The sequence below is a fragment of the Marmota flaviventris genome, chromosome 2, assembly GCF_047511675.1.
Source record: "Marmota flaviventris isolate mMarFla1 chromosome 2, mMarFla1.hap1, whole genome shotgun sequence".
In the NCBI taxonomy this organism is placed as follows: domain Eukaryota; kingdom Metazoa; phylum Chordata; class Mammalia; order Rodentia; family Sciuridae; genus Marmota; species Marmota flaviventris.
The window spans coordinates 16,220,309-16,245,441 of NC_092499.1; the positions used below are offsets into that span (position 1 = coordinate 16,220,309).

A 25,133-nucleotide genomic window follows, 5' to 3' on the forward strand; every position below is an offset into this window, starting at 1 on the left:
CCAGAACTTCTAACAAAGAGCAGACTTTGGGTAAACAGAAGAAAGGAGGAAAATAGATTTCAGGTATCCCATGGTCCCCTGAATTTATTAGGCACTGAATGTGCCAGGTGGAAGGGGTTGGGCACTGAGGAAACAACTAAAGCACTCACCCCAGTCCTGAATTCCCCCGTGGTATGTATGTCTGGGGTGAGAGAGACAAACAATTATACGACAGTGGTTTTAAAACACGTTCTATATGTGGCCTTGGCAATAAGATTCTCAAGTGAAGTCAAAGTGAGGATAAGACTAGTGGGTAAAGTACAGGATTCTAAAGCTCATCAGGGTAGTGGAAAAGGGGGTTAACAAGGAAGAGCAAGTTAGAGAACCTGAGTTGTCCCTGACAGCAAGAGAATGAACAGCCAGGATTCAAGGAGGAATGGCAGGAAAAAGGTTTTGAATGAGGTAAAAAATAAAAACACCATACAATATGAGGAAAATGCAGATCTTATCTCCAAGCCCTAAAATATTTCCACAGATCTAAGTGTAACATCTTAGGGCAGGATCTAAGAAATACAAGACACAATGAATGAGGGGTAAGGAATGGCAATGGCAACAGAAAACTACTAATTACAGTGAAAATTTATTACCAACCTTGACTGATCTGCAGTGTTTCTGCCATTACTGGGTCAATTTGCAGTCGGGATAATAATTGCCTCTGTTGAGTTCCTAGAATATAAATTTTAAAACTTCACTAAACTTAAAATACAAATACCAGCATTTGTTTCCTAGAAATTAATCTTTCTGAGTTCTTAATTAAAAGTCAACAAACAAAGCTTTGACAATACACTTTGATAATATTTATAGACCACAGGCATATCCCTGTATAAGAAAAAGCTGTACTCAAGATTAAACCAAAAACAGCAAGGACACTCCTGGTTCTCCATCTGAGAAGCCAGTTTTCTTGGGCTGGAAGTAAAACCTGTGAGAGAAGAACTGAGTTAGAGTCAGAGGAAAGTCAGAGGGCCTCAAGAGACTGGCCATGGTCAACTGTATCATAAACACAGCAAACCCAGATTCTCCCTTTGTCACCTGGGGTCTCACCAATACTGCTCACTTCCCCCATACTGATCCTCTGATCTTTGATGATTAAGACAGTGAAATGTGAAAAAGACAGAATTATCTTGTCCAAAAAAGGTGCTTCAACAGAGAACAGATAAAGAAAATGTGGTATATACAATGGAACATTACTGAGCCCTAAAGAAGAACGAAATTATGGCATTTTGTCAGTAAGTGGATGGAACTGGAGACTATTATGCTAAGTGAAATAAGCCAGTCCCAAAAAACCAAAGGCTGAATGTTCTCTCTGATATGTGGTTGCTAACACACAATGGGGAGGAGGGTGGGGTGTAGAGTAGAAGTTCACTGGATTATACAATGGGGAATGAAGGGAAGGTGGAAATAGGAAAAGACAGAACATAACTTTCCCATGTTCATATGTGAATATATGACCAATGAAACTCCACATCATTTACAACCACAAAAATGGGATCCTAATTAGAATAAATTCTACTCCATGTATGTGTATCTACTGTATATCTAAAAAGAACAAATAAAAAATGAAAACAAAATTCTCAAAAGTAAACTATGGGCCTTGATGAATACAGAAAGAGCAACAAACAGGTACAACACTCAGAAGCATCCAGGCCCTTACATGGGCAAACATGAAGGTGGTCAGAACACCGCTAAAGAGGTTTCAGTTGAATCAGATATATGATGTTGGTCCACAGGATTATACTGCCCAGTGACAGTTGCAACTATCTTAGTTTGTAGAAACCTATTTGCATGACAATAAAATCACCTAGTGACACATTTCTGAGACTATTTCCTTTGTTAGGTGTTTGAATCTCCAATTGAAAAGGTGTTCAATTAAAGAGTGCTAATATGACTTCTTTTTTCCCCCAGAACTAGGACTGAACCCAGGGGCACTCTACCACTGAGCTACATCCCCAAGCAGTTTTGAGACAGGGCCTCACTAAGATGCAGAGGCTGGCCTTGAGAACCTGTGATCCTCCTGCCTCCCGAGTAGCTGAACATGCATCACCAAGATGATGGTTCATTATTAAAAGGTTCATATTAGTTCTTCATTTTAGATTTATAATATTAATTCATAATATTACTAATAGTCATACTACATACAAAACAGTCAAGAAATGACTATATCTTCATTAGCTGCATGAGTGGACTGACACTTCTCTGAATCCTCTCGTCCCAATGCTTAACAATATTACATACCTAACTTGCTAATTTCGTACAGAAGTGTTACATTTAAAATAAAAAGTGTTACATACTACAGTGGACCTATTATGTGTTGTTTCCCAAGGACAGGCTTTGCTTTATCACTGCAAATATATAAGTGGACCATCTCTCATCAAGTACCACATTTCATTAGATTAAAAAAAAAATTAAAAACACTCAATTTGATATTTCATTTGTTATTTCCTAATAAAACAAAGTTACATTACACTACTCTTCAGTGGTGTGCCCAAAAAAAAGGGATGAATTCCTTTCAAAATTATCGTGGCAAATACACAAATTCTGAGAAACGGACCTGAAACCCAGAGGTCATTTGGTCAAATTGTATTCCTACGGGACACCTAAAAAACTGACATGTGACAGGTTACAGAAAAAAAATGTTCTTAGAACCCAAATACCAGATTCAAATACCATAACAGGTCTCTTTAACGTAACTGTAGATAATAATTATAAATTTTAAAATAATTTCACACAGATACTTGAAACAGGACCATTCTCTCACTTTTAAAGTTTTGCTTCGTCTCTATGCTCATCTTTATATCATTTGACAGAGCTCCACTAAAAATAGGTGGAATTCTAACAAATTCTAGGTTTCTAAGTTAAATCATGTAGTCAAAAAAATTTGACTTTTCTATATCTTACTGCCTCCAAATCAGAGTTACAGTCAAGATGTATGGGAAGATAAAGATCAAACGATGAGTACCTAGAAGATACCAGAGTTTACCTTTCTCAATATTTCTAAGGAAGCCAATTATTTTTACATCAGTAGCCCTTGACTGTGATTCAAAATCTATTTCCTCTTGAAAATCTTCCAACTGTCTGTTGCATTCAGATGTCGATGCTGAATATTCATTCATTTTAACCTCCAAAGATGATATCTTTGCTTCGTTCTGAGACACTCTAACACTGAGATCAAAAAGATTTGCTTCCACCGTCAAAATTGCTGCTTTCATTCCTTTAATTTCATTGATATCAGTTGATATTTTCCTTAGAAGGTGGGAAATATTGTCTAGCTCATTTTGTGAACAAGAAGAACTTGTTACAGAACCTAAATCTACTGGCTCTGGTGAGAGGAAAATCGGTAGAGATGGTGATGGAAACCTCGAAGACATTCTCATAAAATTATCTCTAAATATCTGTTAATTTTTCCTTCACAGCCCATTAAATTGTCTTATCAAAAGTAAAAGCAGTGATCAATGATGTTACCTCAATAAGTATTAAGAGTGAGTAACATTTTAAGACCTGTAACTGAAAAATCAAGGTTGTACATTTCTAGAGTCAGAACTTAAATCTGAAAAACTAAACACACCAGACCAATTTTCTCTTGGCTACAACTAAGAAGCCCTAATACATAGCCAGCTGTAACTTCTAAGTCCTACTTATAGGTCCTCTCCAAATAAACCCTATTATTACATACAAATCATACTGGTTTCTGATTGGTTGAAGAGAGACATGTGTCGGCAAAAAGAATTTCCTATTATTTACTTCATATTATGGGAACACTGAGGAGCTACGCCTTAAATTAAGCAATATAACAACAGCAGGTGCTTTATATCTGAGTATGTTATGAATTTAATGTACTTTTTCCCTTTTGTCCATTAAACCATAATTTTCAAACTTGTATTACTCTTTCACCTCAGCTTCCCAAGTGAACAGGATTGTAGACATGTGCCACCATGCCTAGCCGTGGCTATTTGTGTATTTTATTTTACCTTAAATTTCATTTCCCCTTGAAAACAGTATAAATAGCACTGCACTGGCATTATCTTTGCAGAATATGAGTAGGGAAGGTGAGTAGACTCATAATCACACACAAAATCTCTGTAAAAATTACATATGGAAAAATGGACTTCAACTGCACTTAAGGTGTGGAATTAAGGATAGGCTTGATTTGACACTCGATCATTATTAGATGTGTGATTTTCAGGTATTTTCTCCCATTCTCTGAGTTGTCTTTTCATTTTTTTGATGGTATTCTTTGAAACACAAGGTTTTAACTTTGATGAAATTCATCTATTTGTTGCTGTGCTTTTAGTATCATATCTAAGAAACTAATTATTTAAAAGATAAAAAAATAAATTAAAAAAAAAACGAATCCTTAATCCAAGATCATACAGATTTACAACTATTTTCTTCTAAGAGTTTTATAGATTTATAGCTCTTCAATGTGGGTTCTTTGATCAATTTTTAGTTAAGTTTTATACATTATATTTGGTAAGGGCTCAACTTCATTCTTTTGTGTGTGGATATCCAGCTGTTCCAGCACTAATCGTTAAAAAAAATACTCTTTTTCCACTACTGAATTGTCTGAGTGCCCTTGCCAAAAACCAATCATAAATGTATGAGCTCATTTCCAGACTCTCAATACTGTTTCATTGGCCTACATGTTTAACATTATGACAGGACAACAGAGTCTGAATTACTACAGCTTTGAGTATCAAGTTTTGAAACTGAGAAACATTAACCCCTCCCAAAATTATTATTTTTCAATAGTTGTGGCTATTCTAGGTACACTTTTCTTCCCATATCAATTTTAGGATCAGTTTGCCAAATTCCACCAAAAGGCCAGCTAGTATTTCAACAGAGATTAAGTTGAACTTGTTGATCAACTTGGGGACTACTGCCATCTTCACAGTATTAAAGTTTTCAGGTCCATTAACATCAAAAATCTTTCCATGGCTTTAGTTTGAGAAAAGTTGTTTTCATTTTGGTTTACTCCCCAATCAAAAAAAATAAGCTGTACAAATTCAAAGCATACCAAGTATGTAGACATTATTACAACCTCTTCATAAGAGGCTTTTTTTGGGGGGGTTGTTTTTTGTTTTGGTATTACGGACTGAACCCAGGGGTACTCAACCTCTGAGCCACATTCCCAACCCTTTTTATTTTTCATTTTAAGATAAGGTCTCTCTATATTGCTGAAGCTAGCCTTGAACTTCTGATCCTTCTGCCTCAGTCTCCTGGGTTGCTGGGATTAAAAGTGTACACCACCGTACCTGGCTCAAAAAAAGACTTCTTAAAGAACTGCAGCCTTGGGGCTGGGGCTGGGGCTCAGCAGTTGACTACTCACCTAGCATATGGGAGGCGCTGAGTTTGATCCTCAGCAAAACATAAAAATAAATAAAGATATTGTGTCCAACTACAACTAAAAAAATATTAAAAAAAAAAAAACTGCAGCCTTTCATTTCCCAAATAGCTATCATTCACAATAACTGAACAAAGAAAAGGCTAACTGCTGAAATTTATACCTTTATTTCTTCATTTTACGAATCATAAATCTCACTCTTCAAAATTTAATTTAGGCAGAAAATAATGTGCAAAATTGACATGGCTCTAGATTCATATAGATTTTTTTTTAAGAGGACCAGCTGTCAGACAATATCTACAGTCAACATTAAGAGCAGCACTTGCTAACTAGTTTGTTCACTAGAGGGCAGCAAACAACGTCAATGAAAAAGGCAGGCAAGCAGTCCAATGGAGATAAATCACAAAGAAACAAAACCTAAATGAGAGCCCAGATGATACTTCCTCTATCACCCAGCCCAATTTTAGAATGCAAAATAAGGCTCTCACAAAGATTCTAATGTAAATAGCAGCAGAAAAAGTTTGTATATTTTAACATTTACTACTCACAATCATGAAGTAGATACAACTGTTAATTCCTATTCACAGGTTAGTAAACTGGGACACTGAAAGTTAAGGAGAGTTAGTAAGTTGCAGGGCCTGGATTAATACCCTAAACAGTCTGGGTCCTGAATTCATACTGATATTTACTATGATGTTACACATCTCTCCATGATACATCAAATGGAATACAATATCAGAGGACTCCATATGGTATAGTTCTGATTTTATATGTACATGTATGTATGCATACATATAACATATAATTCCACTTGATACATCAAGGGTATACACATTCACATATATGAAAAATACCTACTAGATTATACTAACACACAGCAAACTTCTAAGTGTAGTGCTTAACTCAAAGAAAGTCAGTGAGCAGAATGGAGGTTGGAAGGGGAATTTTTCTTGTTTGCTCTAATAAAAAAGCTTTACTAAGAATCTTTCATAGTGCTTCCGGTCCAAGATGAAATAGACAAATTTACACATCACCCAACTTATGATGCTTTAACTTCAGTTTTTCAATTTTACCATGGGATTGAAGCAATACACATCCAGCAGAGACCATACCTTGAATTTTGATCTCTCCTGGGATAGTGATATGTGGTAAGATATTCTCTTTGTGATGCTGGGCAGTGGCAGTAACCAGTACTGTACTCCACAGTCTGTTATATTCAATAAATTACATGAGCTATTCAGACTTCTAGTCTGCACTTGTGACTAAGGATATTTTCAACTTAAGATGGGTTTACGGGTACGTTATCTCATGAAAATCTATGTGTAATACTCATTTAGTCTCTCCTGGAGAGTTCATAAACATCAAGTAAAGAACTTACAAATGCCATAAATACAGCACTGGCTTCAAATTCACTAAAGTATAAAAAATTCTACATTAGAATATCCATTCTGGAAGCCGTGGTGCTCGCCTGTGATCCCAGTAGTTTGGCAGGCTGAGGCAGGAGGATCGCAAGTTCAAAGCCAGCCTCAGCAATGGCAAGGCACTAAGCAATTCTGTGAGACCCTGTCTCTAAATAAAATACAAAATACAGCTGGGGATGTGGCTCAGTGGTTGAGTGTCCCAGAGCTCAATCCCAGTACCCTACAGCCCCAAAAAAGAAATATCTACATCTCTATCCTATCATTCTAAGATTTTTTTTAAACAATTTTTAGCATACAAACAACAGCGTATACATATAAACATTAAGTGTACACATTCTAAAATGACTTTACAAAAAACTGTATGGTAAAAAAAATATGGAGGTCACTGATGTAGATATGGACATTAGGGAGGGGATCGTAGAAGGTAAAATTTAACAAAGTCTGTAAAGTAGACAATCTATGGAGAAAATGCTAGCTACACAAGGCAGAGCACAGAAAGCCAAAAATGAGCACTCTGTAGGCATGAACCCCAAGAGCAGCAAAAAAAAAAAAAAAAAAACACGTACACATACACACAAATATGGTAAAATATGACATTTTTGCCAGAGTGGTAGCACGCACCTATGATCCCTGCAACTCCAGAAGCTAAGGCAAGAGGATCACAATTTCAAGGCCAACCTGGGCAACTTAGACCCTGTCTCAAAATAAAATTTTTTATAAGGATTGGGGGTTTCACTTGGTGGTGGAGGACCCCTATATTAAATCCCAACTACCACAACAAATTAATAAAACAAAATGTCATTTTCATGTTGATATATAAAAAGCTGATTCTGGATAAAAATACATTATTAGAGGGATGGGACTCATTTGATGGTTAGAGTGCTTGGGTAGCATGTATGAGGTACAGTACTATGCCAAACACACAAACCAAACAAACCCTAAAAAACAAAATATCCTAAACTATGAACGGTTTTCATATATTCATTGGTAAAAAGATTGTGCAGAAGAATGAAGTTTTGGAAAAGTTAGGATAAGGACTGTGAAGATGGGGGACCAAGAAAGGCTCAGAGATGATATTTGGTTGAGATATATGGACCTGAAGAAAACATTCCAAGGAGAGGGTGAAAGCATATCAGAAATATTTTTTTCATGTATCCTTAAAGAGGCTTACTAAACATCTGCCCAACAGCAAGAACAGGGAGATGGAGAAGGAGAGGGTAGTAGGTGATGAGACCAGGGAGGATTTGAAATCACTTGGAATATAATAAGGATCTATCAAAGGTACAGGACAGTGATACAATCTAATTAGTTTAAAAGAATTACTCTGTTGCTGTGAGGGTAGACTGAAAGAAGCAGGTTTGAAAGCACACACCTGTAGGAACACTATTCCAATAATCAAGGCAAGTCATTAATGGTGGCATCGACTTGCATAGCAGAGGTGAAGGGGATGAGTAGTGATGAATTAAGCATATTCCGAAGGTAGAGGCCAACAGGTAGGAAAAAGGATGGGGGAAGATAAAGGGAGAACACAGGGAGGGAGGGAGGAAAGAAGGAAGGAAAGAAAGAGGGAGGACAGCTCTCAGCTTGAAAAAAAGTACAAGTTTCTGGGCTGTGTACCTAGAAAGATAAAAGCTGCCATTAATTAAATGAGAAAGTCTGCATGAAAAAAAAAAAAAAAACTGGAGAAGAAAATTAGGTGAGTTTGACTATGTGCAGTGATATATATATATATATATATATCCTTGCATTCCATGAAACAAAGATCAACAGAGAAATTAGAGCAATGAGCCACAACCACAAAGAATGTGAGGCAGAGCACAAGATTGAGCGGGATAGCCACAAATATTTAAAAGACAAACTAAAAATGTATTTAAAGAGAGTTCATTTCTTTAAAAAAAAAAAAGAGTAAATTATCTGAGAAAATCCAGACTAACAGGAGTATTTCACAACAATTTATTCTCCCAGGAAATTCCTCCTTAACTCAAGGCCAATTGTAGCTCTTTTAAAAATAAGCCAGTCTGTAGAACTTAGCCCCATCATGACTACAGGTAGTCTTTGTACTGCCTTTTCTTAAACTGGGACCACTAAGTTCAGTAGAGTGACTGAACATGCAGTTGGCCTTCAAGTTATTTTACAATGGTGCACAAGTGATAAAAATTCAGGAGAACTAGAATGGTGCATTAGATGTATTAATTGCATTCTCAAGTTATGATATTTCTTAATTTACACTGGATTTATAGGGATAGAACCCCATGATAAATCAAGGGGCATCTGCAAAATATAAGTTAGCATTCAAGAGTGTAGAAGAGTATGACCATGTTTGATGATATACATCTGTGATCCTAGAGACTTGAGACTGCAAGTTTGAGGTCAGCCTGGCAAGATCCTGTTTCAAAATAAAAAAGGCCGGGTGCAATGGCACATGCCTGTACTCTCAGAAACTCAGGAGGCTGAGGCAGAAGGATTCCAAATTTGAAGCTGGCCACAGTAATTTAGTGAGGTTCTAAGCAATTTAACAAGATCCTATCATAAAATTTAAAAAGGGGGGTTGGGGGATGAGGATGCGGCTCAGTGGTAAAGTCCCTCTGGGTTCAATCCCTGGTGCCAAAAAAAAAAAAAGGCTGGGACGTAGCTCAGTGGTAGAGCACTCTGAGTTTGATCTCCTGTAGTGTAGTGGGGAAGGGGAGAACAAGATCAAGTGAAAAACAGGAAAAAAATATATATATATAAAACAGAAGATCCAGGTAGAGGCTTATCACCCAACAGAACTTTCAAAAAAAAAACCAATAAAAACAAAAAAAGTAAACGTTTAAAAGAAATAATGCAAGACTTTTCCACCCTGATGAACATGGTAGCACATGCTTATAATCCCAGCTATGAGAGAGGCTAGGGGATCACGATTTCAGAGTTTAAGTATCACAAGTTTGAGGTCAGCCCGGATAATTTAGCAAGACCCTAATCTCAAAACAAAATACAAAGGGCTAGAGATAAAGCTCATGCTTGCCTAGCAAGTTCAAGGCCCTGGTTCAAGCCTCAATACAGAAAAAGACTTTCCCATATAAAAGGTCGTGGACTTTTTCAAAAATTAAAAGGGTGTACAATATCCAGCCCCAAAGTGACTATCTAGCACCTAGGCATATCACAGTGAAACTTCAGACAACAAGAAAACAGAAAATCCTAAAAATTTCCAAAGGAAAAACCCCAAATATTAGTAGTTGGGTGCAGCAGCAGCTCAACTATGTGGGCAGCCGAGGCAGAAGGACTGCTCAAGCCCAAGAGTTAAGAGGCTAGCCTGGGCAACACAGCTAGAACTCATCTTGAAAGAGACACACACAAAAAATACACAAACCCAAATATTATACAATGGATTAAGAATCAGATGAGCAACCAACTCTCAGTATGAAAACTGGAAACCTCACAACAATGAAAGGTTCCAAGCAATTTAGCAAGATCCTATCACAAAATTTTAAAGGGGGGGTTGGGGGATGAGGATGTGGCTCAGTGGTAAAGTCCCTCTGGGTTCAATCCCTGGTGCGAAAAAAAAAAAAAAAAGGCTGGGATGTAGCTCAGTGGTAGAGCACTCTGAGTTTAATCTCCTGTAATGTGATGGGTAAGGGGAGAACAAGATCAAGTGAAAAACAGGAGAGAAAAAAAAAAACATAAAACAGAAGATCCAGGTAGAAGCTTATCACCCAATAGAACTTTCAAAAAAAACAAACAATAAAAACAAAAAAAGTAAACGTTTAAAAGAAATAATGCAAGACTTTTCTTCAGAGATTTTCAGAAGGACAATACATTCAACTTAGAATTCTACCAAATTGGGCATGGGGACACACATACATGTAATCCTAGCAATTGGGGAGGCTGAGGCAGGAGGATCCCAAGTTTAAGGTCAGCCTCAGCCACTTAAGTGAGGCCCTGCCTCAAAATAAAAAAGAAAAGGGCCAGATGCAGTGGTACACGCCTGTAATCCCACAAGTCAAAAGCCAGCTTCAGCAACATAGTAAAGACCTTAAGCAACTTGATGAGACCCTGACTCAACACTGAAAAATTTTTAAATTGTCTGGGGATGTGGCTCAGTGGTTAAGCATCCCTGGGTTCAATCCCCAATATGAAACAACAACAACAACAACTACTACTACTCTGCACCAAGCCAAGGTATAAATCATACAGCAGAACCTTGTGTTTCTAAGCACTTAAAACCTTAAAACTTAACCTCCTGGTTACTAGAGAAGCTGAAGCAGGAGGACAGCAAGTTCAAGGCCAGCATGGGCAACTTAATGAGACTTTATCTCAAAATAAAAAATGGACTAGGGGTATAGCTATGGTAAAGCACTTCTGGGTTCAATTCCTAGTACTACCCAAAAAAAAAAAAAAAAAAGTTTCTTCATGATGAAAGTTTCTTAAGAAGCTTCCACAAAATGAAGGAACACAATGAGAAGACAGAAAGGGATGTAGGATATACAAGGAGTAAATGCTAGCATGATAGCCTTGGAAAAGGAGGAAAGATGCTCTACGAAGAAGGTGCCTAAGAAAAAAGGCAAGACCAAAGATTCAATAGCACAGAGTAATAGTCCAAAGGTGGAAAGGGGAAACCAAAAGCCATGAAAGAGAAGGATAAAGGGGGGGAAGGGGACCCTAGGAAATCTCAAAAGAACAAAAAGAAAAACTTAAAACATAAAATGTAAATTTGCCCTTGTAATAAATATTTATATAGTCTTAACTGGGAATGCAGCTTACTGGTTTTCAACATTTAAAGTGAACCTACAAATCATCATAGCCTTAACTAGGTCAGAACAAAATGTAAATCTGGACAACTTGACATTATGAAAGTAAACAGAATTTAGGTGTGGGGAGGAAGGAGGTGTAAGAATTGAAGGAAATATAAATTCCACCCTCTAGAATTGAAAACACACCCATGCTGGGGACAGACATGGTAGCACATGCCTATAATCCCAGCTACTTGGTAGGCTGAGGCAAAAAATTGCAAGCTCAAAGCCACCTTGGCAAATTAATAAGACTCTCTCAAAAAAAAAAAAGGCGGGGGAATGTGGCTCTGTGGTAGAGCACCATGGATTCAATCTCCAGTACTGCTAAAATGAATAGTAACAACAACAAATTTGGGGAGCCAAAATATACTGAGTTAATTGAACAAGAAATAGGTATTTAAATATATTACTTAAAATTACAATTATATATAACCATTTAGTGAACTAAGAACAGTGGTCTTACTATGAGCATAAATGCAAAAAAGGTATGCGTGTGACCCTGACATATCACAGCAAGAAATCAACACATACCATCTATAGCTGCTAAATAATGCAATAAGCATATTGTTACAGGCACAGAGAAATAACAGGGGGCAGGGGCTGGGGCTGTAGCTCAGTGGTAGAGCACATGCCTTGCACGTGTGAGGTACTGGATTCGATCCTCAACACCATATAAAAATAAATAAAGATATTGTACCAACTACAACTAAAAACAAATATTAAGAATAAATAATAATAATAATAATAATAATAATAGGGACTGGGGTTGGATCACTTTGCATGCATGAGGCACTGGGTTCAAAACTCCACCACATAAATATAAATAAATAAAGATATTGTGTCCATGTACAACTAAAAAATTATTTAAAATAATAATAATAATAATAAACAGAAGCATTTAAAAATGGTGACTTCTGGGGAGTGGGGCTAGTTTTGAGAATAATGAAGAGCAAGGAATATTGCTTTTTTTTTATTTATATATATTTATTTTTCAGTTTTCGGTGGACACAACATCTTTATTTTATTTTTATGTGGTGCTGAGGATCAAACCCAGTACCCCGCGCATGCCAAGCAAGCATGTTACCGCTTGAGCCACATCCCCAGCCCTATTGCTTTTCTTTTAATTCTATGATACTATTTGAATATTTTCTAATCTACTGGAAGGTATATCACACATTAAATTATTTTTGTGTTTTTTTTTTTAATTTTCTATGGTGAACATGTACTTCATACTTATAAAGTTTTATTTTAAATATATGGGTATTTTTCATACAACATACACCAAACAGGAAAAATAAAAGGAAATCCAGGCCTAGACAAATCATAGTAAAACTTCAGAACACCAAAGACAAAGAGATCTTAGAAGCAGCCAGAGAGAAAGGAACAGATCACCTACAAAGAAATGACAGAATATCAGAAGTCCATTCAACAACAATGGAATCCAGAAGACAACAGAATATAAAGTGCTGACAGCAAATAATTTGTTAACATGATTTGGATATACAGCAAAAACTTACTGTACAAGAACAATAAGAAATAAAAATACTCATAGGTAAACAAACTTGGAAAATACCAACAGACCTGTTCTAGAGAAATTTGCAAAGAATATTTCAAAAATACTTAAAATTAGAAAATGATGATCCTCAAATAACACTGAGATGTAAGAATGAATAAAAAATAAACAAATAGATAAAACTCAACAAACAGCTTTGGCAAAACAATAATGGTATCCAATGATGCATTCAGAAGACCAAATTGATAAAATGGAAATAATGTAAATCAGGAGGGTGAAGACTGAAGCTAGGATTTTTTTTCAGTCCATAATATTTTTTAATTGTTTGTATAGCAAGAGCAACTATTCTGGAGACTACAAATTCATATTTCATAGTTCAGGAAAACAGGTCATTAACAAAATTCTATGGAACTCAATCAAAAGAAATTCTTTATATTCTAAGATAATGTGCTCTGAAAAATAACAGCCTTATCTCCTAAAAATTTTTCATGAAATCATAATTTCTGTAGAAATCTGCATATGCTTTCTCTTTCTTGGTTCAGTCACAGTAAACTTACGATGAGCTACAACTGTCAGGGAGACAACAAATTCTCCAACAATATGAAACTGCAGATTCTTGGCCAGAAGACCTCGCATCTAAGTTTTCATCAAAGCACCACTGGAAGCTGTGGTAGTTACTGTCCTCAACACCAATGTCCTTCCTGACTGATGGAGAAATGACTAAAACTAAGATAATCTAATGTCCTTCTACTATCTAGGAATCAGTCAGGATATTAACTTAAAATACATTAGATTTCTGCAGTAAATTTCAGTGGTAACCCTAAAAGAATAACTATTTCAAGGGCTGGGGTTGTGGCTCAGGGATAGAGCACTTGCCTAGCAAGTGTGAAACACTGGGTTCAATTCTCAGCACCACATATAAATAAATAAAATAAAGGTCCATTGACAACTATTAAAAAAAAACTAGTCAAAAAATGTAGAACTAGTGCTATCAATAATGTAATAAAAGAATTCTTTAAAAAGGGCAAGAAGAACAAAACAGAAAAACGGGCAAATACAAATCAAAAGATGATGGCAGAAGCCAGGGGTATTGGCATAAACTGTAATCTCAGTGAGGCTAAGATAGGAGGATCTAAAGTTCAAGGCCAGCTTTAGCAGCTTAGCCAAGACCCTGTCCCAAAATAAAATGTGAAAAGGACTTGGGATATAGCTCCCCTGGGTTTAATCTCCAATACCACAAAAAGTAAAAAGATGACAGAAATTACTCCAACTTTATCAGTAATTCTAGTAAATAGCCTAAATGCTTCAATAAAAAGGCAAACTTTGACTAATTAAAAAACAAAAATCTCGCTGGGTTTAGTGGCACATGCCTGTAATACCAGAAGCTCAGGAGGGTGAGACAGGAGGATCACAAGTTCAAGGCCCTGTCTCAAAATTTAAAAATTTAAAAAGGGCTGGGGATGTGGCTCAGTGGTTACCACCCCTGCATTCAATCCTTGGCATTAAAAAAAAAAAAAAAAAAAAGAATTCTAGCTTTATGATATTTAAGAGACATATGACTAAAGCATAAAAAACTGAAAACAAAGGCATGGAAAACATATGTAAGGCAAATTCTAAATAAATGGCTACATTAGATACAACTAACTTTAAGATAAAAGCATTCTTTGGTATAGAGGTCATATATCAAGATTAAAGATTGAATTTGCAGGAAGATGTAACAGTTTTAAATATGTATGCATCCAGTATCTGACAGACTCAAAATGAAGCAAAAACCGACACAAGTACAGAGAAATTAAGATACTGTGTTATTACAAGGGCAGCTGCAATGCTCTCAATTAAATTAGGCAGATGAAGAACTCAGCAAGGTCAAGATTTGAAGGGCTGGGGTATAGCTCAGTTGGTAGAGTGCTTGCCTCACATGCACAAAGCCCTGGGTTCAATCCCCAGCACCACCAAAAAAAAAAAAACAAAACCTTAGGCTGGGGATGTGGCTCAAGTGGTATCGCACTCGCCTGGCATGTGCAGGGCGCTGGGTTCAATCCTCAGCACCACATAACAATAACAATAAATAAACTGACTTTTACTCTTTCAAAAACAAAGAAATACATCTGGAATTCTACTTTTGTGTTCTCACTTATTAGCTGAAATAAAAAATGCGTCCCAACATTTTCTATTTTAGGCATGCTATATGATCTACTGCAAATTCTTGACTTGGATTGTAATAAAAAGCAGCCATAGACAACCCATTCATAAACTGCCACCGTTAGGTTCTAAGAGAATGCCCTCCCCCACCCCTCCTATCCCTGTATTGAACCCAAAGCCACACCCATGCTAAGCAGGCACTCTACCACCAGGTTATATCCCCAGTCCTTTTTATTTTGAGATAGTTTTGATAAGTTACTGAGGCTGGCCTCAAACTGTGTCAACCTCCTGCCTCAGCCTCCTTAGTAGCTGGGATTATAGGCATGTGTCACCATGCTCAGCTCCAATAAAACGTTATTTACAAAAAATGGGTGCCAATGGGGCTGGGATTGTGGCTCAGTGGTAGTGCACTTGCCTAGCACATGCGAGGCGCTGAGTTCAATCCTCAGCACCACATAAATATTAACTAAAAAAGTAAATAAATAAATGGGAGCTAACATCTGTACTATTTGGTTACCCAGTGGTACCACTGTTGGACAATATAAAAGCTCAAACATTTTATTTACCAGGTTACCAAGACAATGTATTGGTATCTATTATACTCCACAAGGCTTTCTTTCTCTCACCTTTTTCCCCCTCACACTCTTTCTTTCTCCTCTCCCTAGTTCTGGAGATTTCAGAGAGCCCTTCCCACTGCAATTGTTACCTTTATTGAAACTCCAATGGCTCCATCTTTGGCCAATGGGAACCTCTTAAAATTTGGTTTTGGAATCCAATGGACTGACTCTAACACAACAGAAGTTGATCAAGCAAAGTGATTAAAGAAACAAAAGAAATTTTCGGACACAATTAAAGGTTTAAAAACCCAGCAAAGTATCCCAGGCTGTGTGGTGGCAAAGTGTGGCTATTACTTTGCTACCTAAGATATCTACACATTCATTGTAGGATTAGATCTAGAGACGTCTTCCTTCTCAAAAGTCTGTCTTTGTTATAGATGAACTATTCCAAGACTTCAATCTAGGTACTTGGGACACTCAATGCTATGGATATTTAATGTTTCTGTTTCCAGTAGGCACATCCAGAGAAAAATTTATATGCATTTACAGATAAAACACAATGTGAGTTCATAAAAATTTCCAATGCAAATTCAGAACAACAGGGTTTTACTTGACTGAAGGTCATAATCCATTAGATTTCAAATTTCAAAGTCAATTTTTTTTTTTTTTGGGGGGGGGGGGTAATGCTGGGGATTGAACCCAAGGACTTGTGCATGAGAGGGAAACACTCAACCAAATGAGCTATGTCCCCAGCTCTCAAGATCATTTTTAACTGAACATAAAATTCTTGACTCTTTTCTTCCTGGAGTATCTTAAATATACTTGCCCATTGTCTCCTAGCATGAAGTGATGCTATTTGAAAGGTCCAATAATAATATGCTTTTTCTTCTTCTAAGTTGTGTGTTCTTTTAGCCTGAATACTCAAGTTTTTTGTTTTCTTTCTGTTTCAGTTTCTACCGTAGAATACAACAGAATATTTAGCTGTGGGTACATATTCTAAGGTATACAGTGTAATTTTCCAGAAAGTAGTTTCATGTGTATTTTTTTTTTCAGAATGTTTTCTTAAAAGATAGTTAAGGATTGCCTCCGTCCACCCGCCAATGCCTATAATAAATACACTGTTGTATCTCCATTGCTTATACTTTTTTTTTTTTGGGGGGGGGGGTGCGGGTACTGGGAATTGAACCCAAGGATATTTTACCACTGAGTTAAATCCCCAGCCTTTTTGAGACAGGGCCTTGATAAATTGCTGAGATGAGCCTGAAACTTGTGATCCTGCTGCATCAGCCTCCGGAGTTACTAAGATTTCAGGTGTGTGCCACAGCACCCAGCTCTATACTTGTTATCTGACATTTTCTCTTGAACTCTGATTTTTAAAATGTCCTTCTTTTTTATCTTCCATTTATCTGAAGATGATTTATTAATTGAGTTCTTTCTAGAATAGTCTTTGCTTTTTCTTCATTTTGATGCTGGGGATTAACCCAGGGCCTCTAAGTTCTTGCTTCCAAATAAATTTTTATTTCTAATTCTTGTCACCTCATTTCCAAGTTTACCAATTATTTAATGATGGGGCTGGGGATGTAGCTCAAGCAGTAGCGCGCTCGCCTGGCATGCATGCAGCCCAGGTTTGATCCTCAGCACCACATACAAAAAAAAAACACAAAGATGTTGTGCCCACCGAAAACTAAAAAAATAAATAAATATTAAGAATTCTCTCTCTCTTTTAAAAAAAAAATTATAAAAATTATTTAATGTTATTTTTGCATGTAATTATTTTCTTAATGTCTTTCAGCTCACTCTGAAATGGTATAGCTTTTCCCTTTTTCTTTTTGGAGTTCTGGAAATCAACCAGAGTGATTGGAACAACAGAGTGAAGGGAACTCTAGAGCACGAAAATAGAGAGTTTGTAGGAAGAAGACTATGATAGTCCTTTTAGACTTTTAGCTTCACCTAACTGTTATTAAAGCCAAATCTCTTGCAGTTTGTAGATGCTCTTCTCAAACTAGCACCTTTATACTTTCTAGTCAGTACCTAACTGGCTTTTTAGGGGTTTTCTTGTTCCACCCTTTACTAGAATAGTTTATAATGCTCACATGGAAAATTACACAATACAGACAATAACAACAACAAAAATTGTTTTAAATAAGAAAAAATGAACTTATGGCTTGTGCCAGTAAATGAACAGAAATGGAGAACATCATGGTAAGTGAAATAAGCCACTCATAAAATCAAAGATCAAATGCTATCTTTCATATGCAATAGCTAGAGCAAAATGGGGAAGGGGAATCAGGTATCATAAAGATATACGGAAGATCAGTTGAGATGGAGACCAAGAGGGAGGGGGAAGAGAAGGGAAAGAGGAAGAAACACAGAATGAATTTAACAAAATCATACTATATGAATGTATAAATATACCACAGTAAATACCACCTTTATGTGTAATCAATAAAGCATCAATCAAAAATAAATAAACAATGGGCTGGGGTTGTGGCTCAGCAGTAGAGTGCTCGCCTAGTGCGTGCAAGGCCCTGGGTTCGATCCTTGGCACCACATAAAAATAAATAAATAAAACAAAGGTATTGTGTCCAATTACAACTAAAAAATAAAATTTTAAAAAAGTAAATAGATAGATAGATAAATAAATAAGTAAGCAAGTGAACCAAGAACAGTAAAAGCTGGGCACAGTGGTGTACACCTGTAATCCCAGCAACTCTGGGGGCTGAGGCAGGAGGATCAAAAGTTCAAAGCCAGCCTCAGCAACTTAGTGAGACCCTGTCTCAAAATAAATAATAAAAAGGGCTGGGGGGCTGGAGTTATGGCTCAGTGGTAGGACATTTGTCTAGCAAGTGTGAGGAACTGGGTTTGACCCTCAGTACCACACAAAAATAAATAAATCAATAAATAAAATAAAGATATTATGTCCATCTAAAATTAAAAATAAAAATAAAAGGGCTAGGATGTGGCTCAGTGGTTAAGAACCCCTTGGGTTCTATCCCTGGTACCCACAAAAAAAAAAAAAAAAAAAGACCAGTAAAGTAGAAGACAGAATAGGCAAGAGTGGTAGAGAGGAAGAAAAAGGTGGACAATGCAGATTGAAATAAACTATATCAAATTCCATGAATGTAGGATTTTGTCAAAATGAACCCAACTACTAAGTATAATTATAATGTATTAATAAAAGAAAAAGAGCACCCTCAAATTCACCATTTACTGCAACATTTTATAATGCTCACTTGGCAAATTATACAAGACCAAAAAAAAAAAATGATTTTAAAAAGATCATGATGGTGCATGCCTGTAATCCCAACTACTTGGAAGGCTGAGGCAGGAGGATTACAAATTCAAGGCCACCCTGGGCAATTTAGTAAGACTATCACAATATAAAATAAAAAGGGCTACGGATGTGACTCAGTGATACAGCACTTGTTTAGCATCTGCAATGGTGGGTTCAATCCCAAGCACTAGAAAAGAAAAAAAAAGGGAAAGAAAAGAAAAAAAGAGAGCCAGGCACAGTGACATACACCTGTAGTCCCAGCAATTCAGGAGGCTGAGGATCTTGAGTTCAAAGCTAAGCAACTCAGCGAGACCCTGTCTCTAAGAAAAATACAAAATAAGGCTGGGGATGTGGCTCAGTGGCCAAGTGCCCCCAAGTTCAATCGCCAGTACCAAAATAAATAAATAAATAAACCTTTTTTAAAAAAAAGAGAATGAAGAGACAAATAGACGTTAGAACTATAAGGCTTCATGAAACCTGAAACAATTTAAAGAACACAGTTTAGGAGGAACAAAACAAATGCATTCCAAAGTGAGAAAAAGTGTAATTAGAAACAACATGATGAGCATACAGATTGTTTGTTAGTTTTTAAATTCAGATAGCAGTAGAAAAGCAGGAAAAGTGGAGAAGGGATAAGCAGGCCTTAGGGGCCCAATAACAAAGCTACCCAAAGTTCAAACTGACAGCACAAGTCCTGGGCAATAAGGATGAAGGGGAGGCACTCTCACAAAGGAATCACATGATGAGAGTCATACTTCAGAAATTAGCAGACTACATAGAAATTGGGGTGGAGAGAAAAGTGAAAAAAAGGAAGTAGGAAAACCAGATGGATGGTAACAGCTTCTAGTGTGTTACCCATCAGAAGATAAAGTATATGAGGTAGGACACTGAAGAAACTGTCTTGGTTTAAAGAAAACTAATATTTCAAATTGGAGAGTATATAGGCTTTAAAAAAAAAAAAAAAAAAAAGGAAGACTACAGAAATAAGTATATCTTTAAGTAGAAACTTTCTGCAAAATCCTGATAATGATGAAGGCTGGATGATTTGGCTTATGGAGTTGACTACACTAGGTTTTCACTGTGGAGAACATTAAAAAATTGCGTAGTAAACTTTAAAAGAATCTCCAGGGGCTGGGACTTGGCTCAGTGGTAGAGTGCTCGCCTAGCACGTGTGAGTTACTGGGTTTGATCCTCAGCACCACATAAAAATAAATAAAGGTACTGTGTCCAACTAAAACTAAAAAAAAATTTTTAATAAATAAATCTCCAAAAAATGTGTATAAACATTCTTCGTTAACCCTTCTCATTCTTTTTGCATCTAATCACTTTCTTCATACCATAAATAATACCTCATGAAAAATTCAAAATATTTAATGTCTCATGAAAAAAGTTTGAGAACAAAATATCATCTAAATTCTTACCTTGATTTTTTTCTACATTATCTCCTTTTGCTTCCTCTTCTTTAATGGGGGAACTTATTCTGGAGGTCCTGCTTTGCCCCTGGACTACTTCTGCTAACAATTCTTCCTGAGAAGTTCGAGTTCTTGGAGCAACTGGAAGTGTCTGTTTCTGTGGGACTTTTACATAAAATAAACACAGACAACGTATTAAGACTCACTAATAAACATGTCATATTAAACATAAAATTACTGGATTTAGAACACTAAGATAGTTTAAAACAGTCACAAATACTACCTCAGTCTTTCTTACAATATTCCTGACCAAACTTACCAAAGTTACCAAAAATAATAAATGCCAAACTTAATGCTAGACATATGCAAACGATATCTGTATGTTTAAGCAACATGCCATGAATACCATAGAGCTCATATATATTCATTTTTAATCAGATGAAGTTTAGGCTCTGTTTTGTGATCTTACCTCAACTTCAAATTATAATTTAGGTAACCTAGGTTAAAAAAAAAAGTTTCAATGCTATTTCTTAAAATTTGGAGACTGACAATTATTATAAAAGCAGGGGCTGGGGATATAGCTCAAGTAGTAGCGCGCTCGCCTGGCATGCGTGAGGCACTGGGTTCGATCCTCAGCACCACATAAAAATAAAATGAAGGCATGTGTCCACCTAAAGCTAAAAAATAAATATTTTTTTTAAAAAAAAGCAGCATATTTCAAGTCACAGAGAGTATCTAAATTTCTCACTATTCTGCACCATTACTAATAGAACAGAAAAGGGAATGTAAACAAACTTTTAGGTCAAGTGTTGGTCTGTGCTTAGACAATCCTCATTCTATGCTAAACCCTGTTTAATTTTATGTTCCGGATTAAATTACGGATAGAGACAGAGTATAAGGATTAAAAAACTGATGGCTAACAGTTCATTTCAGAAAGGGGTCACAAAAAGAAATGTTAAGAATGATGCTGTTAAAATCAAGAATCAATAAAAAGGATGGATTCAAACTAAAAAGTTTCTTCTCGGCAATAGAAACAATCTGTGAGGTGAACAGAAAGCCTACATCTTGGGAGCAAATCTTTACCCGTCACACATCAGAGCACTAATCTCTAGGGTGTACAAAGAACTCAAAAGGTTAAACACCAAAAAAAAAAAAAAAAAAACAAATAACCCAATCAATAAACGGGCCAAGGACCTGAACAAACGATTCTCAGAAGATGATATACAATCAATCAACAAACATTTGAAAAAGTGTTCATCATTGCTAGCAATTAGAGAAATGCAAATCAAAACCACTCTAAGAGTTCATCTCACTCCAGTCAGAATGGTAGCTATTATGAATAAAAACAAGTGTTGGCGAGGAGGTGAGGAAAAAGGCACACTCACACACTGCTGGTGGGGCTGCAAATTGGTGCAGCCAATATGGAAAGCAGTAGAGATTTCTCGGAAACTTGGGAAGGGAACCACCATTTGAACCAGCTATCCCTCTCCTCAGTCTACACCCAAAGGACTTAAAAACAGCATACTACAGGGATACAGCCATATCAATGTTTATAGCAGCACAATTCACAATAGCTAAACCGTGGAACCAACCTAGATGCCCTTCAATAGATGAATGGATTAAAAAAAAGTGGCATACATACACAATGGAATATTACTCAGCAATAAAAGAGAATAAAACCTTGGCATTTGCAGGTAAATGGATGGAGTTAGAGAAGATAATGCTAAGTGAAATTAGCCAATCCCCAAAAACCAAATGATGAATGTTTTCTCTGATATAAGGAGGCTGATTCATAGTGGGATAGGGAGAGGGAGCATGGGAAGAACAGACGAACTCTAGATAGGGCAGAGGGGTTTGGAGGGGAAGGGAAGGGGCAGGGGTTAGAAATGATGGTGGAATGTGATGGTCATTATTGTCCAAAGTACAGGTATGAGGACATGAATTGGTTTGACTATACTTTGTATACAACCAGAGATATGAAAAATAGTGCTCTAAAATGTGTAATAAGAATCGTAATACATTCTGTTGTCATATATTAAAAAAAAAAAAAAAAATTCACCAGGGCTGGGGATGTAGCTCAATTGGAGAGTATCTGCCTAGCATTCAAAAAGCCCTGGATTCAATCCCCACCCCCACAAATAAATAAATAGATACAACAGTGCTTCCTGCTTTGTGTAGGTACCTGAGTAAATAAGCAAGGGGAAACAAACAACAAAAAAAAAAAGAACATTCATCAAATCTATAGTAAAAATTATAAAATATTTTGAGAGTTGGTAATTACCATCAACCTGTTACCAGTTTTATACACTGGCAGATGATATAGAGTACAGAATTTAATAGGAACACAAAAATTGTACCCCACCATTTGTATTTCAGAATGAGCTTTTTATAAGTAAATTTCCTTTGTTTAAAAAACTTGTACTATTTTAACATTCTGTCATAAAATAGCTTAGTGTTTCCACTCTGATTAGGGTAGAAACATCATAAAGGGAGTCAATTTTCTACCTTATATTCTACTAACGGGTTCCAATGAAAGGCAAATTTATATACATACATATATACATATATATAAAAAAGTTTTAAATTTCTCTGAGGCTAAGGATACAGCTTAGTGCTAGTGTAGCATACCCTGGATTTGATCCCCAGCACTGCACATACACACAGAGTCAACTTCAAGCTGAGCATGGTGGCCCATGCCTATAATTCCAGAAACTTAGGAGGCTGAGGCAGGACCAAAAGGTCCTGTCTCAATATTAAAAAAAAAAAAAAAGAAGAAGAAGAAGAGGGGTGGGGGATGTGGCTCATAGGTAGAACATTTCTGGGTTTAATACCCAGTCCCCCCACTACACACACACACACACACACACACACACACACACACACACACAAACCTCTAACTTTAGCCACTTACTATTATCCAATTTGGCTCCTTTTTTGTTTTGAGACAGGGTCTCCCTAATTTTCTGATGATCTCGCTAAGTTGCTAAAGTGGTGATCCTCCCACTTTAGCCTCCCAAACTGGGGATTATAGACATGTGCCACTGTGCCCTGCAACTCTGCTCCCTTTTATACATAATTAATTCATATCTAATGCTGAATTTAATACTATTAATATGAAAGTCTCATTTCTTGAAATCAAAATTCCCTTTAAGGGCTGGGGTTATAGTTCAGTGGTAGAGCACTTGCCTAGCATGTGTGAAGCACTGGGTTCAATTCTCAGCACCACATAAAAAAATAAATATTGTGCCCATCTATAGCTAAAAATATTAAAAAACAAAAAGAACAGCAACAAAAAACTTCCCTTAGTAGGGTTGTGGTACAGCTCAGTGGTAGAGCGCTTACCTATCATGGTGTGAAGCCCTGCATTCAATCCTTACCACCACATAAAATATAAAATAAAGGTATTGTGTCCATTTACAATTAAAATAATTAAAAAGAAAAAAAAACTCCCTTTAAAAATTTGTATCCATTTGACATACACTGGAAAGAGGGAATAAAAGGTATTACATGGTGATCACAAGAACTAAGCTCCAATGACAGTTTCTCAAACTGGTCATATCTCATTTTAAAAATACTCTTCTGTAGAAGAACTTTATCTTGGCCTTGATATATCAAAATTACCTTTACCACAACTCAGTGAGCAAACACTTTTAGCTAAGTGAAGAAATCTCTTACCCATTGTAAACAAACTTCATTTAAATTACCTGCAGAATAGTTAGTTGTTTTTGTTACTGATTCTTGAGCTTCAGATATAGCCTTCAAAATTAGATTCTTGTTGGCTTGTTTAGAAGGTGGAAGAGAAGGTCTAAAAGAGTTTTTTAAAAAAAAGTATTTTTAAATTTCACATCTTTACATACTAACAATTCATTATGTCTTTACCACAACTTCTTCTAAGTCTTAAACAGATCACGTGTAGTTTTTAGACAATGCCATGAGGGAATTTCACTCAAGAAAGTCCATACTCTCTTTCCCTTCAACTGCATAATCCTTACTTTCCTACTCTGTGTTCCATTTTCTTAAAAGAAAAAAAGGTGTGCGGGGGGGCAGCTAGACTGGAGCCTTTTAGCTGGATTGATGTTTTTTTCTCTCATCCAATTCGCTTTTTATGTTTTCTACAATTCTCTTCAATGTTAAGCAAGTTCTCTCTCATTTACCTAAGTGTTTCTTAAAAGCCAATGGAAAAATCTTACATGTGATTTACATTAAATATTTATTTTCATAATTACTCTCTTCAAGAAATCTAGAAGGCACTGGGGTATAGTTCAATAATAAAGCACTTGGCTAGCATGTAAAAGGCCCTGAGTTTATTCCAGTACAACTTTAAAAAAAAAAAAACAGCCACCAGAAGACTCCACTAGACAGTTAAAGATTAATTTACAGCTATGTTCAGGTACCTCCTTTCAGGCTTTGCTGGCACAGATACACTGCTGGACACGCTTCCTGTTCGGGAGCCATAATCATCATCTTCCTCCTCCTCTTCTCCATCGTGATTGAACTTTTTTACTTTAACAACTGAACTCACCACAGGCAACTTTCTCTTCCGAAAGTTTTCATCCTACAATCAGATATGATTATGCTTACCTAGTCTCAGAAAATAATGAAGTTCTTTCACAAAACATCTTAAGAAAAAGACAATCATATTGAGAATTCACAGGGTACTTCCCAATT

At 36.4% G+C, this 25,133-nt stretch overlaps 1 protein-coding gene across 5 annotated transcripts in view; it reads right to left on the reverse strand.

Annotated features, from left to right (window-relative positions):
* Zc3h14 (zinc finger CCCH-type containing 14) overlaps positions 1–25,133 on the reverse strand; it is a 51,919-nt gene that overhangs the window by 13,020 nt on the left and 13,766 nt on the right. For 4 of the 5 annotated variants that reach the window (XM_027931565.3, XM_027931567.2, XM_027931564.3 and 1 more), the window contains exons 7-10: positions 24,860–25,020; positions 24,170–24,270; positions 20,475–20,630; positions 631–705 (exon numbers count right to left, since the gene is read on the reverse strand). In XM_027931565.3, the coding sequence (XP_027787366.1) occupies positions 631–705; positions 20,475–20,630; positions 24,170–24,270; positions 24,860–25,020 (493 nt within the window). The remainder of the gene's footprint in view (positions 1–630; positions 706–20,474; positions 20,631–24,169; positions 24,271–24,859; positions 25,021–25,133) is intronic. The other variant, XM_071607615.1, reaches the window with a different exon arrangement.